General features: G+C 50.7%; 1 protein-coding gene across 1 annotated transcript; it reads right to left on the bottom strand.

Annotated features, from left to right (window-relative positions):
• Positions 1 to 1712: 1712 nt before the first annotated feature.
• On the bottom strand, positions 1713 to 13480 carry LOC103770198 (alpha-N-acetylgalactosaminide alpha-2,6-sialyltransferase 1-like). Its single transcript, XM_008937450.1, has 9 exons — positions 13350 to 13480; positions 9460 to 10093; positions 5567 to 5735; positions 5235 to 5400; positions 4723 to 4861; positions 4264 to 4367; positions 3645 to 3734; positions 2303 to 2402; positions 1713 to 1883 (listed from the first exon to the last, which is right to left on the bottom strand). Exons 1-9 carry the CDS (start codon positions 13478 to 13480, stop codon positions 1713 to 1715), a joined length of 1704 nt encoding a protein of 567 aa, XP_008935698.1.
• Positions 13481 to 14610: the final 1130 nt, after the last annotated feature.

Below are 14610 nucleotides of genomic sequence, written 5' to 3'. Positions count from 1 at the left end.
AGAGCAGCCAGCACAGGTTACACCCTCTTGCAGACAAACTGAGCTCTTCACTGAGATTATCAAGGCAGGGGGTTGTCCTTTGCAAACAGGCTTAGTGAGAGATGAGAAACTGCCCGGCCTCTCCATAGCACAAGGCAAAAAGGGACAAAGGAAACGAGGCCTATCAAACCCTGCTGACAATCCGTGCTGAAATGCCTCCCTCGGAGCACAGGGGGTCCCTGGAGATGCTGCTGCCCCCAGCAGAAGTGCTGCACAAAGGGAAATCTGCTCACAGGCAGAGCGAGTCTCCTGGGAGCAGTTGCTGTGCAGCTGGGCCCCAGTCCTGCAGGATGAGCCTGAGGGGATGCTCTGGACCTGCCTGGAAGTGGCTTCTCACCTTCGTGGTGTCCTAGGGCAAACGTGCAGCCCTTCAGGCATTTGTCTCCAGCATCTGACATACTTGGACAGCAGTTGCTGGGACAAGGACAAATTGGCCAAGTGTGTATTCAGTTCCTCTGTGACATGTTTGGGCAGCTCTGATGCCCTGATAGCAAGGAGCACAAGTGGGGGATGCTCAGGTATCTCCACCCAGGCTGGAGAGCACCTGCAGATGAAGTTGCTCCCATCAGCACTCAGTCCTGCCCTTCCCCAGCTTTCACGTCTGGTGTCTCAGCCTCTAAGCAACAGCTTTGGACACAGACTAACAACCACAACTGACAGGGCCACAGTGAAAAAACAGCTTGGCCAGAGCAGTGCCATTTATTTCACCTGCAAACGCCCCTTCAGCAGGGCCACACGCTGCAGGCCTGCTGCCTGCAAGCAGGGCAAAGGTGGACAGGCACTCCAGCCTTGCCAGGACAGGCAGCATCCGGGCCTGGACTTGGAGAGCTCCCACCTCCCCTGGAGAGTGGGCAAACGGCACCCCAGGCACAGCTGGGAGCCACAGGGGCTGGAGCCCAGCTAAGCAAGGACTTGGCACACCAGGACCGTGACAATATTCACACGTCCTGCGGCCAGGGGAGCCCCAGAGCAAGAGTCACCAAGTGTGGTATGTCTGCTGCACCACGGAGAGCATTCATCTGCCCCTGAGCCGATGGTGGAGCTCCTCTGGAGGTGTCCTGACGAGGCCATGCTGGGAAGCAGAAGTGAGACATATCCTCTCTCAAATTAGAGACCTAGAAGTGTCCAGTCCATTCTTTTTATCTGCAGGGAGCAGAGCAAGAGCAGCACCTCCAGGAATTAAGTCAACCTGAGACAAGCCCTGTGTGTCCAGCTCCATCCATTGGCTGCTGAGGGAGCTTGCTTAGACAATACACCCACTGATGGAGAGGATCCTCCCAGACCAGGAGTAGCCCCAGCCTGAGCAGCACCTCCTTGCAAAGAGAGAAAACCTGGATGAAGATGCAGGACACTGAACCACATGCTACCCAGATCCATCCTGGATTCTTCTCTCCCAGCATCAATGCCTACAACCATCAGCAACAGTCTTGCAGCACAGCCAGATGGGATTTCTTTGTTGGCATGCTGCATTTTCTTGCTGATTTTCTCCTGGTCTGTGGCATTTGCACATTTGTAGAAATACTCTGCGAGAACAGAGGTGCTGAAGGAGAGAAAAACCTTTGTGGGGATGAAATGTGCCTAGAAGCCCAGAGCTAACCTTGCCTCTGGTGGTCCTCTTCCGTTCCCAGTGAGGTGTTGCTGAGATTTCCCAGGCAATGCCCCCTGCTACACAATCAGGATCTCTGGTACAGCTTCATGATATTCTCGTCGTGAAGCTTCTTCCACAGCTGCTTCTCCAGGTTGAAGTCGTGGTTAATGTAGAAGATGAGACGTTTCTTGTCCTTGTCATAGTAGTGATCCGAGTACTTCTCGTGACCCTCCGTGATGTACCCATAGGCACTCACCTGGGCAAGACAGAGAGCAAGCTGGGCAGAGCTACCAAGGATGGAGGGAGCCAAGGGAGATACAGGACACAGCTCCCAAACCAGGTGGAACCACAGGACAGGGATGCCAGGCCACGCTGCTGCAGCTGACCCTTCACAGGGGTCCAGAAGGAGCAGACTGTGAGCACTGGCTCCAGAGAGCCTGCTGCCCTCCAACTGCCTCCCTGGGAAGCAAGATGGCTCTCAGGCCATAGTGGCTGCACAACCTCTCTATGAACTATTTTGGGGCTGTTTCTCTTGTCTTCGAACAGCTCCTCCAAGGAGAACCCACAGAGCCTCAAGGCAGATGGTAGGCAGGGTTGGGGCCAGCCCTGCTCTGCCCCGTTACCCTGTCCCCCCCTTGCAGGCAGTGCTGTGTGCAAGACTCATGGTGTCCTTACCTGGTCACAGAGATGGAGGGCAGTCAGCAGCAGGAAGGCCCCCGTTGTGGGTCTGTACAGCCGCCAGTAGGACTTTTCCAGACTTTTAGATTTTAAAAACCTGCAGCAGGAGAGAAGAAAGCACAGAGCTGGGTGTGGTGGTTCAAGCTGGACACACCCTCTTGGCCTGAGAGGCATCTTCCCTCCTTGCAGCAGTTTGTGGCCACCCGAGGTGTTTCAGACAAGCCATGAGTATGGCCACACATGTGGGGACCACCACAAGGCCAGCCCAGAACACTCCATCACCTGCACTGCAACCCAAGCCCAGCTCTGCCCCAGCTTTATGGGGTCTTGAGGCAGCAGAGATAACGTGGGGGTGGATTAAAGGATCTTGCACATTAAAGCCCCACTCTTAGATCTGTCCTTTGCCCCACAGTGCAGAAGAGGCCTTGAGGCTCCCTGCTATATCCTGCTCCCCATTCACATGGAGGAGTGAAATGAGACATGGCAAGGAGTGTGGAGGAAGGTCACAAAACCCAGTAGCTGTAGTGGTTTGTGCCAGGGGTTGTTAGGAAGGTAGGAGGCCACATCAGGAAAAAAAAGAGCATTTGAGCCCTCTTGGCCTTGGCAAGGCCAAGTCTGAGGGGAGACAGCAGAACGAGCAGGGAGGTGCAAGCCATCTGGCACTGCATTTGCTTCTCTGAGAAGCACAGCTCTGCTCTCAAGGAGACTGAAAGGGAAACGCAGCCAAAGCAGGGCACAACGGGAGCTCTTCTTCCTACCTCTTGGTCACGTGTGGCCCACAATTGGCAGATCTTCCAGTGACAGTGTCCAGCAGGCTTGTGAAAAGGATCAGAAAGGCAAAGAGCAGCAGCCAGACCAGGGAAATGGGAGACTGAGAAGTGTCTGTTACCATGTTTGATGGCACAAAAAGTCTCCTTAGTCAAGAAGGGCTCTGGGGAGGGAAGGGCTATTAAAGAGCCTTCTTCAAAGGTGCTGAACAATGGGGAAGATGAAAGGTTGGTCCTGAACTAGATCAACTGTTCCAGCACTTTAGCAACATTCTTCCCACATCTGAAGTTGCCACTCACCCAGGACCTCTTTGGGATGCAGGAAGCCAAACTGTCTGACAACTGTTGCTTCTCCAGCTCACAGATGCTGGACACCTACCCACCACTAACATCCCACTGCAGCACCACAGAGAATTTTACCTGACCACACTGATGCAGCTTACCCCCAATCTGCTGGTGTGGCTAAACTGGAGTTACAAGGGAGTGAGCTGGGCGGAGAGAGCCCAGAGACACAGAGAGATGGTGTTGGCCAGAAACAATAAGCCTGTTAGAGCACTTAATCCCCAGCTCACCTGTTTTTCATGTATCTGAGGAAATCAGGGTGAACCACCAGGTATTTGTCCATTGTGAAATCTTTATCGAATCTCTCTCGGGGCCTCTGCCTAAGGACAGGAATGGGGAGACTCAGGACAAGCTCCGTATTTCATCATAGCTGGAAAGCATCAGTCCTGATGCACTTGGTGATAAGAGAAGAGCCACAAACACTGTTAAGTTATTCTGCAGCATTTCCTAGGTTATGAGAAAGCCTCCATAACCTGCGTGCATTGCAGAGGAGAGATCAGGGAGGAGGAGCAACCTCAGTAGACTGGAATATCAAAAGTACGTGTGTGTATAGACAGGGATTGGTGAAACCACGAGCAGGTCACCACAGACAGACATCAGAGCAGACAACAGTGTTCATCCCAGAGGACCATAGAGCCCTGGCCACACATCACTGAAATTAGCTACTTCTGGGAAGGAGGTGTGTGGGTTACAGCAGTGCTCAGAGCTGCAGAGGAAACTGGTATTTCTCCAGACAAACCTGAGAGGGGAGGGAGGCTTTAACCTGGCTTTACCCTGGTCTGCACCTCAGCAGGACACACCAGGGAGCTCCAGGCTGAAGGAGGCAGAGGTGGGGTCAGTTTGCTTTACCCATAGTGGTTCAAGACTCCTTTCTTGGTGTTCTGATTCAGCAGAAGGGCCTTCATCCACTCGTAGTCTCTAGCTCCCTCCAGGAAGTGAATGTATCTGATGTGCTAAGAAAACAAGGGAGCATTAATGAACAGCACAAGAGACACCCTTTGGAAACAAAAAGCAAGCAGACATCTAGGCTCGCTGAGCTTCTCAGACACACATCTTTGGTCTGCAGCTTTTAACTAACCCACAGAAGCAGAGTGGAGGTAACATCTCCAGCTGGAAGGCTGGGGTTGGACTGCACCTTGCCACTGCAAATGCTCACTCGGAGCCAAGCTGGTGCAGGTTCCCTCACGAAGGGTAAGCTGAAGCATTAGCTCAGCCCTTTTGCTCCTCTTGGCAAGATCAGAACTGAAGACCACGTGCTAACAGCAGCCCATCAAAGCTGTGCAGGCATACAGCATGGACCTGACTTACTTTTCCCTGAGGGATGTTGCTGAACCCTCTGCGTCCCAAGATCTGGAGAGAAGACACCAAGGAGTAGGCTGTGAATCCATAAAAGGAGGTTTTTGTTCCCACATCTTTTTCATAACCTTTGATTACAGCCCCGCTCACCCTGGCCAAGGAAACCAAAGAGGAGCAGAGTTAGCAGGTGACTGTTGAAAACGCACACATCCATATTGATAAGAAGGAAAGACAGTGTTAGTCTGGAGGAGTGGAGGATTAGGCCTGTTTTGAGCTACATCTCTTGATCTGCAGGAGAGCCACTGCTTTGGAGATGGCTCCTTACGGCTCATCTGTGAACCCAGGCTCTTCCCGTGTGCTTAGGAACTTCCCAAGTCCCTTTCAGTTTTTCATCTCCTCCTGCCATCAGCCATTTTGGCACTGGGCAGTCAGTGCAGTACAAAAGAGGTGAAGTTCTCCAGCCATAGTGATCTGCTAGCCAGAATGAGCTAGTGCCTACCTTCTAAGAAGGAAGCCTGCCTTACCGGAAGACGTAGTCATGGGAGTCGATCTCCTGGCCCATCCCAGAGTTATTCAGTATTCCTCCATTCCCCACGACAGCACAGCTGATGCACTTTGGCCTGTTGCTGCTGGCCAGGAGCAGCTGCTGGTGGGGATTCGGGGGCAGCAGGGACATGACCTCCTTCACCACTGTGAGGGAAACACGGTGGAGAGTTAGCATCAAGAGCCTTGGGGTGGACACGCTGAAACCACCACAGGGTCCACCCAGCCTGATGCCTTCGGCAGGCAGACGCAGCGAACCTCCAGCTGCTTGGGAGTTTGGTGGTCCCATCCCAACATTCCCCGAGCGACTCACGTGAATAATTCAGCTCCATGAAGCCATAGGGAGGAGCAAAGTGCTCCAGGCGCTCCCACTCCCTGTCACTGAAGTATCTCTTGTCTGTGAAGAGCACGATGTTGGGTAGGAAAAGATCTCGCAGCCAGGCAGACTTGGCAGCTTTGGCCTTCACTGAGTCAGAGCAGGTCTTGAAAAACAAAAGGAAAACAATAAGGGCTGATTAGCAGGGAGCTGATAAACCTGCCCAAGCGCCATGGCTTGCGTGTGAGAGGGGTGGAACAAAGCACGGAAACTCCAGTGGTACATCACCCACTTCCCGTGAACATCAGGCTTCATTTCAGCTCTACGTCAGTAACTACCTGCTGGAGTCACCTACAGGGAAGCCAGAGTGACTCCAGGTCTCGGAGACTCTCCTCAGCAGAACAACAGGCCTGCATTGGTCATGTCTTACCAGCCTTGGGCCTCATTAACTGACGCAAATTAATATCTGTAATAGGTTTAAAGGCCACAGTCCCTGTCGGCAACACACCTCACAAAGTCCTGCCCTCAGAGTGCCCATCAGCACCGAGGAACATGAGGCCACATCACCATTCTCACTCCCTTTCAAGATAAGGCAAAGCCTGCAAACACCTCGTTCAGTGTCAGAAATGACTCACAGAGAAGCTGCAGCTCGTGGGGGAATCCGAGGCAGCTGGACCAAGGAATCCAAGGTATCCCTGCAGCTGGCAAGTTGGCTGTGCAGATGGAGAGCAAACAACTCCCCTGCCCTGGATTATCCACCATGCCAACCTAGGCTCTACATCTTCCCCAAATATCTACTGAAAGCCAAAACAGGAGACCAAGTGGACGTGCACGCCCAGCTCAAATCCCCAGCAACGACCAGATGGCACTGCCAGAGCCTTGCTGTGTGCTCCACAGCAGAGCTGGGCTCTCCACTACGGGTGAGGATGACAATCTGCTCACAGCCTGAGGAGACAGTCCTCAGCCTGTCTGTCACAACAGGACTGCAAGGAGAAGGACATTGTGGAGGGTTTCGTGTTGGCATCATTTCACTTGCAGCACATTTCATGACCAGAGACAGGGACATTCCCTTCCTGCTCAAGCTGTACTTTGTATTGTCTAGGGCTTGGAACTTCTTGTGCCTCCACAGCTAGACTGGATCAAAACCAGAGGATCTAGGGTCTGATCATGTAGGAAAGGAAAGAGGTGGGAGTGCTTCCAGAGACTCCCTCTCTCTGCCGAGTTAGAGATCAGATTTGGGAGTGAGACCCAACATGAGCTGTCTGCATCCACATCTCCACTGAAGACCCCTCTACATGCATTTGCAACTCTTTCCCATACTGAGGAAGTGCTTCCCCACTGCCTCAGCTGTTCTGCACACCCAGATGCTCTGCAGCCTTGGTTACAGTGGAGGATGTCCTCAGCTTCCTGCTGTGAGCCATTGTGTCCTATTTCTCTGCCAGCTCCTGCTCTGCACATCTGAGATGGCTGTGGGTGCTCTGCAGCTCATCAGATGAGAGGATGGGAGTGTCTGTCAACGAGCAGGACCCTAGTGACCAAACCCCACTGTGTCCACAGATGGTAACACTGGCAGGAGGGGTGAGGGACAGTCTCCTGTGGCACACACACTCTTAGCTGTGTCATTTGGCCACTCTCACTTGTATTCTGGGTGCCTCATGACCATGTGGAGCCCAGGAAGAAGGATGCACATCCTGCACCACAGAACTGGATCACTTTCCAGGCCCTCCCACTGTGACTGAGTAAGGCTGGGGCAGTGTGTAAAGTCCACTCCCATTCATCTGTAAAGACCTTCCTCACTCTAGAGAGGGTTACCTGCCTGTCCAAGCCATCCAGCAATGAAGGTCCCAGGGAAAACTGCTCTGGGTAAGCTTTACAAAGAGTTACCAGCACCAGATGGGGACAGAGACAGTACTGTGCACCACGACCTGCCCCACCTACTTGCTGAGAACTTTGCCATGGCTTGTTTCCTAAATGCCTTGTTCCTGAACCTGAATAATTATGAAATGCTCAAATTTCATTTAAAATTAGTTCCAAACCTTCTTAGCTGCAAAGTAAAAGGTCAGAAATATGGTCAGAACAAGAGTTCAGTACAAAAAAGGAAAAGACAGGCTTTCAATTCCATGGCTGTGAACACAACCCGACGGTGGGCACCAGACTTGCTGTTCTGGAGGATGACATCAGCAATATGACTGATGTAGGCAGAGGTGATCACGAGAACCAACCTACAGAACAACACTCCCAACAAACATGGGCCATAAGAAAACTCTGAAGCTGCAGCTGAGCAAGTGCTACTGCCCTGATGGGTACAACTGCATCACTTCAACTCTTGTCAGTGTTGCCCAGCGACAGGACAAGGAGCAACGGGCACAAACTGGAACCCAGGAGGTTCCACCTCAACATAAGAAAAAACTTTCATGTAAGGGTGCCTGAGCCTGGAGCAGGCTGCCTGTAGAGGCTGTGGAGTCTCCTTCTCTGGAGATTCCAAACCCACCTGGATGCCATCCTGGGCACCCTGCTCTGCGTGACACTGCTGGAGCAGGGGGTTGGACAAGATGATCTCCAGAGCTCCCTTCCAACCCCCAGCATGCTGGGATTTTGGGATCATTTGAGATTCCCATTTTCACCTCTACCAAAATACCTTATTCTGTGCTGCCCAGGCCTGCAGCTGTTCCTATTTAGCCAAGAGGGACAAAGCAAGACTTGTTGGATGCCAGCTCTGTGACGAGTTATTTGCTCTGCTGTGATGATGGTTCAATGCACAGCGAGAAGGTCCTAGAGAACAACCCAACATGTTGGGACATCTGAGTGGTGGAGTTCTGAACAGGTAAAGAATCTGCTTGCTAACTACAGACATCTACATACAGGGTGGAAAAGGTGAACTGGCAACATCTGGCAAAGACCCTCCTCTTGTTGATGATAAACCACAAGGACTGTAAAAAAAAGTTACTTTTCAACCAGTTTCTCCACTGGGGCACACATACACAGTGGAGTTTTTGCCAGTATTGACAGAAAACCATAAAAACAGGAACAGTCCCCACCCTAATGGCTCCAAAGCAGGCAGGTACACGCTTCTCAAACCTCATGTAACCCTTTTTCTTCAACCTTATTTTGACTTTCATACAAAGGCTCCGAGCCTGTGCACCGAGACCTCCCCACCATCACAGCCAGCACTGTGCTCCACAGCCCAGCCCAGCACGAGCACTCCTGCTGCCTCACCACTGCCAGAGCCCTTGACCTGCTCTGGTACCAATGTGCTTGGGCCAAGAGGCACACGGGGACATTCCTACTCCTGCTCCCTCACTATGACCGTGACTGTTTTCTTCAGCTGGGCTGCAGAACACAAAGATGAAGGCAAATGTGGGGACTGCAAACCTCAGTCTGCCCAGGAATGCAGATGTTTAGCTTCTCAAGAGAGGGGTGAGAAACAGGACACCTGTATGAAGGCTGACATTTAGTGCCAGACACCTGGAGGCATCACAAGACTATGTGTGACCCAACCTACCTTAGGGTGGCAGATCACAGGGAACACAGGCACAAAGTAGAGCGTGTAAGGCACCTAAGGATGGAACCATCCTGTAGCACATCTAGGACAGACATTTTCCCCAGCTCCAGAAAGGGCTGCTCAGGCTGACTTTCAAAGGAAGCCAAGGAAATGGGTACTATTGCAGCAAGTCCCCATACTGGAGCATGGTGGAGAGCTGGTCAGGATAGCTGAGCCAGACATCTCCCTCTCTGGGTCCCAGCAGCATCTGCACATATCAGTGAGTTGACCTACCAGTCTGGAGATCATTCTCAACTTCAAAGGGCACACACATGCCCAGGGGACAGTAGACAAGGAGGTCAACAGGGAGGCATCACTCCTGGTGAACACACACGGCCATCACACCTACCAATGGTGGAGATGAGTTGTCCAGCAGGTACTCGTCCTCAAAATCCCACTGTGGCTCAGCCTTGAAGTCTGCAGCCTTCAGTTTCTTTTTTGTCACTGCAGCAGCATGAGGAACAGGTCTTAGAGTTTTCAGAGACACAGGAGGCTCTTTTGGCTTTGTCTGGTCTTTGGATATGTTCTTTTCAGGAGCTCCCTCTGCCCCAGAGGGTGGCTTCACTGTTGCCTTCTCCTTGGCTCCCTCCACCCTCGGAAGTAGTTTCCCTGTTGTCTTTTCCCTGGTTTCTTCCACTCTTGGGGCTGGTCTCACTGCTGCTTCCTCCTTGTTTCCCTGCACCCTAGGGGCTGTTTGCACTGTTGTCTCATTGATTCCCTCCAACCCTGAGGGTAGTTTCAAAGTCATGTTCTCCTTGGCTTCCTCCATCCTGGCAACTGGTTCCACCATTTTCTTCTGTTCCTCTTTTCCTTCCCATCTTGGTGTCCTCTCAACGATATCTTGTTTGAGCCTTGTGACTTCTCTCCCCAAAGTCACCATTAAAAAGCTCCTTGAGTTCCCATTATCAGAATAGTTTAAACCCTGTTGCTCTGGGAGATCCAACTGCAGCATATCTTGGACACGCTGGAAAATGCTCAATTGCCTGGGTGCAATCAAAGGAAAAGCAGACACATCATTCACACTTTCCACTTAACACCCTCCACCCCATTTCTAGTGCTCCTGACTTTGAGTTCCTCTCTACTTCACAGCAACCACTGTATATGACCACCACACTCAGAGGACTTGCCTTGGCAACTGCCACTGAGTTTCTGAAGGATGCTGTAGGAATTCAATTCCATTTTCAATGTTGGCACCAAAATTATTCAACTTCCCACACCACGTTGGCTTGAATACCACTCATCTCCCCAACAAGCAAATCCCAGAGGCTACACTCTCCTCTCTAGCACTTGGCTCATGAAACAGCCACACTGGCAGTGACCACAAAGAAAAAGAAAGACAGTTTTTCCTCTTCTCCTCCCCTTTTGCCAGCTAAGGCAGTGGCATCACACAGCATTCGCCAGGTACACACGTCTTAGGACAGGCACTTTGAAGCTATTAAACCATACTGTGAAGCTTAAAAATGTAAAAACTCTGCATTTTCAGCAATCACCTCTAATATTGCAGCTCCCTGCTGCCTGATTCAGGGGCACAGGCAGGTACAAGGATATCACAGGAGGCTACAGCTGCCAACAGAAGAACCACCTGCAGCCAGACTGGGCCAAAACCCAGCAAAAAAATATCAAGGCAGAAGTGGTGAGGTTTTGTCCCAGACATTCATTCGTATCTGCACACGGCTGTCGAGGGGGGAACAGGAAAAAGAAAGGCAAAAAACCAATCTGCAGCTGAGCTTTTCTGTACAGCAAAGCTTTCCAAGATAACCCAGCATAGCTGTGGCAGTCTGAGCTCATGCTCACGTTCACCTTTTGCTCTACGCATGAGTTTCAGAGAGCTGTGGATTGCTCATGAGGTGATAAATGGGGAACAAAAAGCACCTCTGTACCCAGCAGGCTGTAGATAACAGTTCAGTTGCTGCTGAAGCTTCGGCGTGGTATGGAATTCATCAAGGTGATTAGGAACTTATCAGCTAAGGAGGCTTTTAAAAAATCATTTGACTCAGATAAATACAGGAACCTTTCTAACGTAATTTCTGAAGAAGAGATTATGGTAAATGGCATTCCTCAGGCTAAATCAGCTCTTCCTCTACCTCCCCTCATAACCATTACCCAGTTTCAGCCAGGTATGCAGCAGCTGCTTTCTATTACAGTGCTTCCTGGAGGAACTTGGGTTACTGTTTAAGGCCTAATGAGAGAAAGATTTTATATACACACTCCAAGTACAGAGAAATATAGTGAGGTGGCTCAGGCAGATCATAAAACCCTAGATGATTTCCTGTTATATTTTTAAAATTACATTTAAAATTTTGCAATTAAAGGGCAGAGAACAAATCAAACAGGGCAGTAAGACAAACGACCCCCACCCCAGACTTGTCCATGGGCTGTCTCACAGGGCACAGGTTCCATCCCAGCTCTATTACACTTTAAATACTGTGCCAAACAGAGACCAAAACGTAAAACTGAGGGTGCTTTGCATCCAAAACCTTGCTCCCTGCAGTCAGACCCCATGGCCCAGCACTCGTGCCTACACAAGATCCTGCTCTCCTGACCAGCATTATAAATCCAGACAAATAGTCAAAGCAACTCATCAAATTTCAGGCTCTAGAGTCCAGCTGGCAAACAACTGCAGAAGCTCAATGACATTTACTGTCATTTTCCTCTCCATTGACAAAGCCCTAGGACAAATAGAGGATAAAGCCATCGAAATGCTGCTCTGTGTGTTTTACATTACATATAAAGGCACAGGAATGGAACTGACAGGTACACCACAAACAGCTCATGCCTGCTTGTGTTTTAGTGAAGCAAAAATATGGACACGACCATCATCTGAAACCAGGGCAGAATGAAATGGATTCAAGCAGCTGGGCACAGAGAGCCAAGTTTTGTCCCAGCTCTGCCACTGACAGGCTCTGTGATGGAGGACAACTCACTTCACCTCTCTACACCTCCTCCTTCTCTCCTTCCTCCCGCCCACCTTGTGCAGGTTCCAACCTCTCTAAATTGATAACTGTCCTCAAGGCGTGGTCTCAAGTTGCTGGAGCAGAGTTAAACTCATGCCACCTCCAGAAGAGATGGAGGTGTTCCCAGCCTCACCCCTCCTGCTGGCTCCCACAGCATCAGCCCCGAGAGGTCCAGCTCAAAACTAACCCCACCACGAGGAGAGAGATGAGCTCACGAGGAGAGATGGGACCATGTGAAGGCTGGTGGGGAGGCAGGGGAGTGGTGGTTCCTATACACAGCACAGGGGCCATGCATGCAGCAGGGAAGGCTCAGATACCTGCTGTGCTCCCTGTGCTCAGAACAGCGCTTCCTGCCAGCAGTACTGGAGACATTTTACTGCAGTCTACACAGCAAGTCCCTCCACATCCATTCTTGTAGCATTTCCTTGATCATTTATATTAAAATTAATATATAGATCAAGTCTGCATGACACTGGTCTCCCAGTATGCAGCAGATCTGTATTAGGTATCAGATGCTGAAAGTATACATTCAAAGGTATCCCACCAAATTCAATGTCACAGAATTCCAGCATGGTGGGGTTGGAAGGGACCTCTGGAGATCATCTCATCCAACCCCCCTGCTCCAGCAGGTCACCCACAGCAGGGTGCCCAGGATCATGTCCAGGTGGGTTTGGAATCTCTCCAGAGAAGGAGACTCCACAGCCTCTCTAGGCAGCTGCTCCAGGGCTCTGGCACCCTCACAGGAAAGGAGTTTTTCCTTATGTTTAGATGGAACCTCCTGGGTTCCAGTTTGTGCCTATGGCCCCTTGTCCTGTCACTGGGCACCACTGAAAAGAGGTTGACCCCATCTTCTTGCCCCCTGCCCTTTAGATATTGCTCAGACCCCCTCTGAGTCTACTCCAGGCTAAACAGCCCCAGGTCTCTCAGCCTTTCCTGTCCAGCAATGCCATCTGGACTAGGGCCAAATGAGGCCCTAGGTCTAGGAAAAAAAGAGGCCCACTCTGTGGACAAAGTATGAAAACAGGTAGCATTAGTAAAGCAAAACCTGCTTTCTTAAACTGCTACACAAGAAAATCCTGGAAACTAGTGGTCCAGCAGAAGCCAGTTGTTCAGTGTGACTCTTCCAACACCGTGCTCTGTACACAACGTGGTCTGCTAAAGCAGTGATCATCTAACTCAGAGCAGAAGTGCAAGTGTCAGGGTAAAACTAACCCAGAGACAGACAGAAAGTCAGCACAAGCACTCTATCCAGACAGCACATATCACAAGGAAGCAGGTTCCTTACCTGAAAATCCTTGTCTTTGACAAGCCAAGGAAGGAGTTGAAATAAGCAATGAGGATGCAAAAGTGTGTTAAAACAATGAGCCACACGAAGGCTCTGGGAATTTTAGGAAGTCTTCTCCTGAAAAACCACATGGTGAGACGTGTGAGAGCGAGAGGCTCTGCTGCTGCTGCCCAGAGGTGCTCGCCAGGCAGTGCTTTCCAAAGGTGTGTTGGAGGAGTGGGCTGGTCTTCTCTCTGGATTTCCCTCCAGGAACGTGCACACCCTCTCTCCCAACACTCCCCGACACTCAGAGAGGACAGCAGCGTTGCACCGTTCCCGTCTATCAGTGTGAGTTTATTGCAACACAGGAGTGCTGAAGGAAACACCTTTCACTGCAAACAGTGGAAGCCTCCTGTATTTTCCCTTAGCGACGTTACTCTGGCATAAGGAGGAAACCCTTTACCTCTAATCTGGTGGAAGCATCACTGGGCACATTTGTGTGAATTATGGAAGCAGCCAAAGTTACAATCAAAGAAATTAACTTTCAGACCTGCCCAGGGGCTCAGGCAAAATTCTAGTCATAACCATAAAGAAGAGATCTCTTTATTATCTCCCCCAGGCTGTAACTGCTTGTAGCTCGAATCCAGAAGTAAGGCCTGCCCCGAAAAGCTGATGGCTAGTTACACATCCATTTTACCTTGTGATTGCTTTGAAGTAAGACTCCTTGCAAATCCACCACAGAACAGAGGGGCTGATGTTTAAAGGCAGATGAGTGCTTGGGTAAAGGATAAGAGGACAGGGTTTGGAGTCAGACAGTCCCCTCCCTCTCTAATAAAGCTGACCTGCCCTTAGGGTGACTGAAGAAACCTCAATCCAGAATTTCACTTGTCTGAAAGGTGCCAACTCCACCACAATCTAACCAAACTTGTTACACAGCCTTGCCTGCAGCTCAGGTTCCTGAGCTGAATCAGGAGTGTGCCACTGCAGGCCTGAGCTGCTTGTACAGACAGCAGCAACACGCTCTTCAGCTGCTTTTCTGCTTCAGCTCTCAGCCAAGCTGCCCCTAGAACCAACACTGGGACTGGTCTTTTACTTTTGAACTGTGCCATCATTTCACAAGGATCACTGGGTGGCCAGGAAATTATAGCTCTGACATTTCCCCACTAAAACACAGCCTGGATGGATTTGAGTCTGTGGCTAGATGTAGAATTTAAAAAAGGACTAGATCACCCTGCAGACCCTCACAGTACTGTCCCTTGAAATTCAGTTGGTTTCAAGGGAG

Source organism: Merops nubicus, unplaced genomic scaffold (assembly GCF_000691845.1).
Source record: "Merops nubicus isolate BGI_N331 unplaced genomic scaffold, ASM69184v1 scaffold11423, whole genome shotgun sequence".
NCBI classification, from domain to species: Eukaryota; Metazoa; Chordata; class Aves; order Coraciiformes; family Meropidae; genus Merops; species Merops nubicus.
Note: the sequence above shows the minus strand (reverse complement) of the source record. Positions and strands in the feature narration are given on the sequence as shown.

Excerpts from the sequence above, each read along its gene's own strand:
- LOC103770198 (XM_008937450.1), bottom strand. The coding sequence starts at position 13,480 with ATGTGGTTTTTCAGGAGAAGACTTCCTAAAATTCCCAGAGCCTTCGTG. Across the intron at positions 4,862-5,234 it reads TCCCATGACTACGTCTTCCG|GGTGAGCGGGGCTGTAATCA; the intron begins GTAAGGCAGGCT and ends TTCCTTGGCCAG. Across the intron at positions 4,368-4,722 it reads GCAACATCCCTCAGGGAAAA|CACATCAGATACATTCACTT; the intron begins GTAAGTCAGGTC and ends TTGTTTTCTTAG.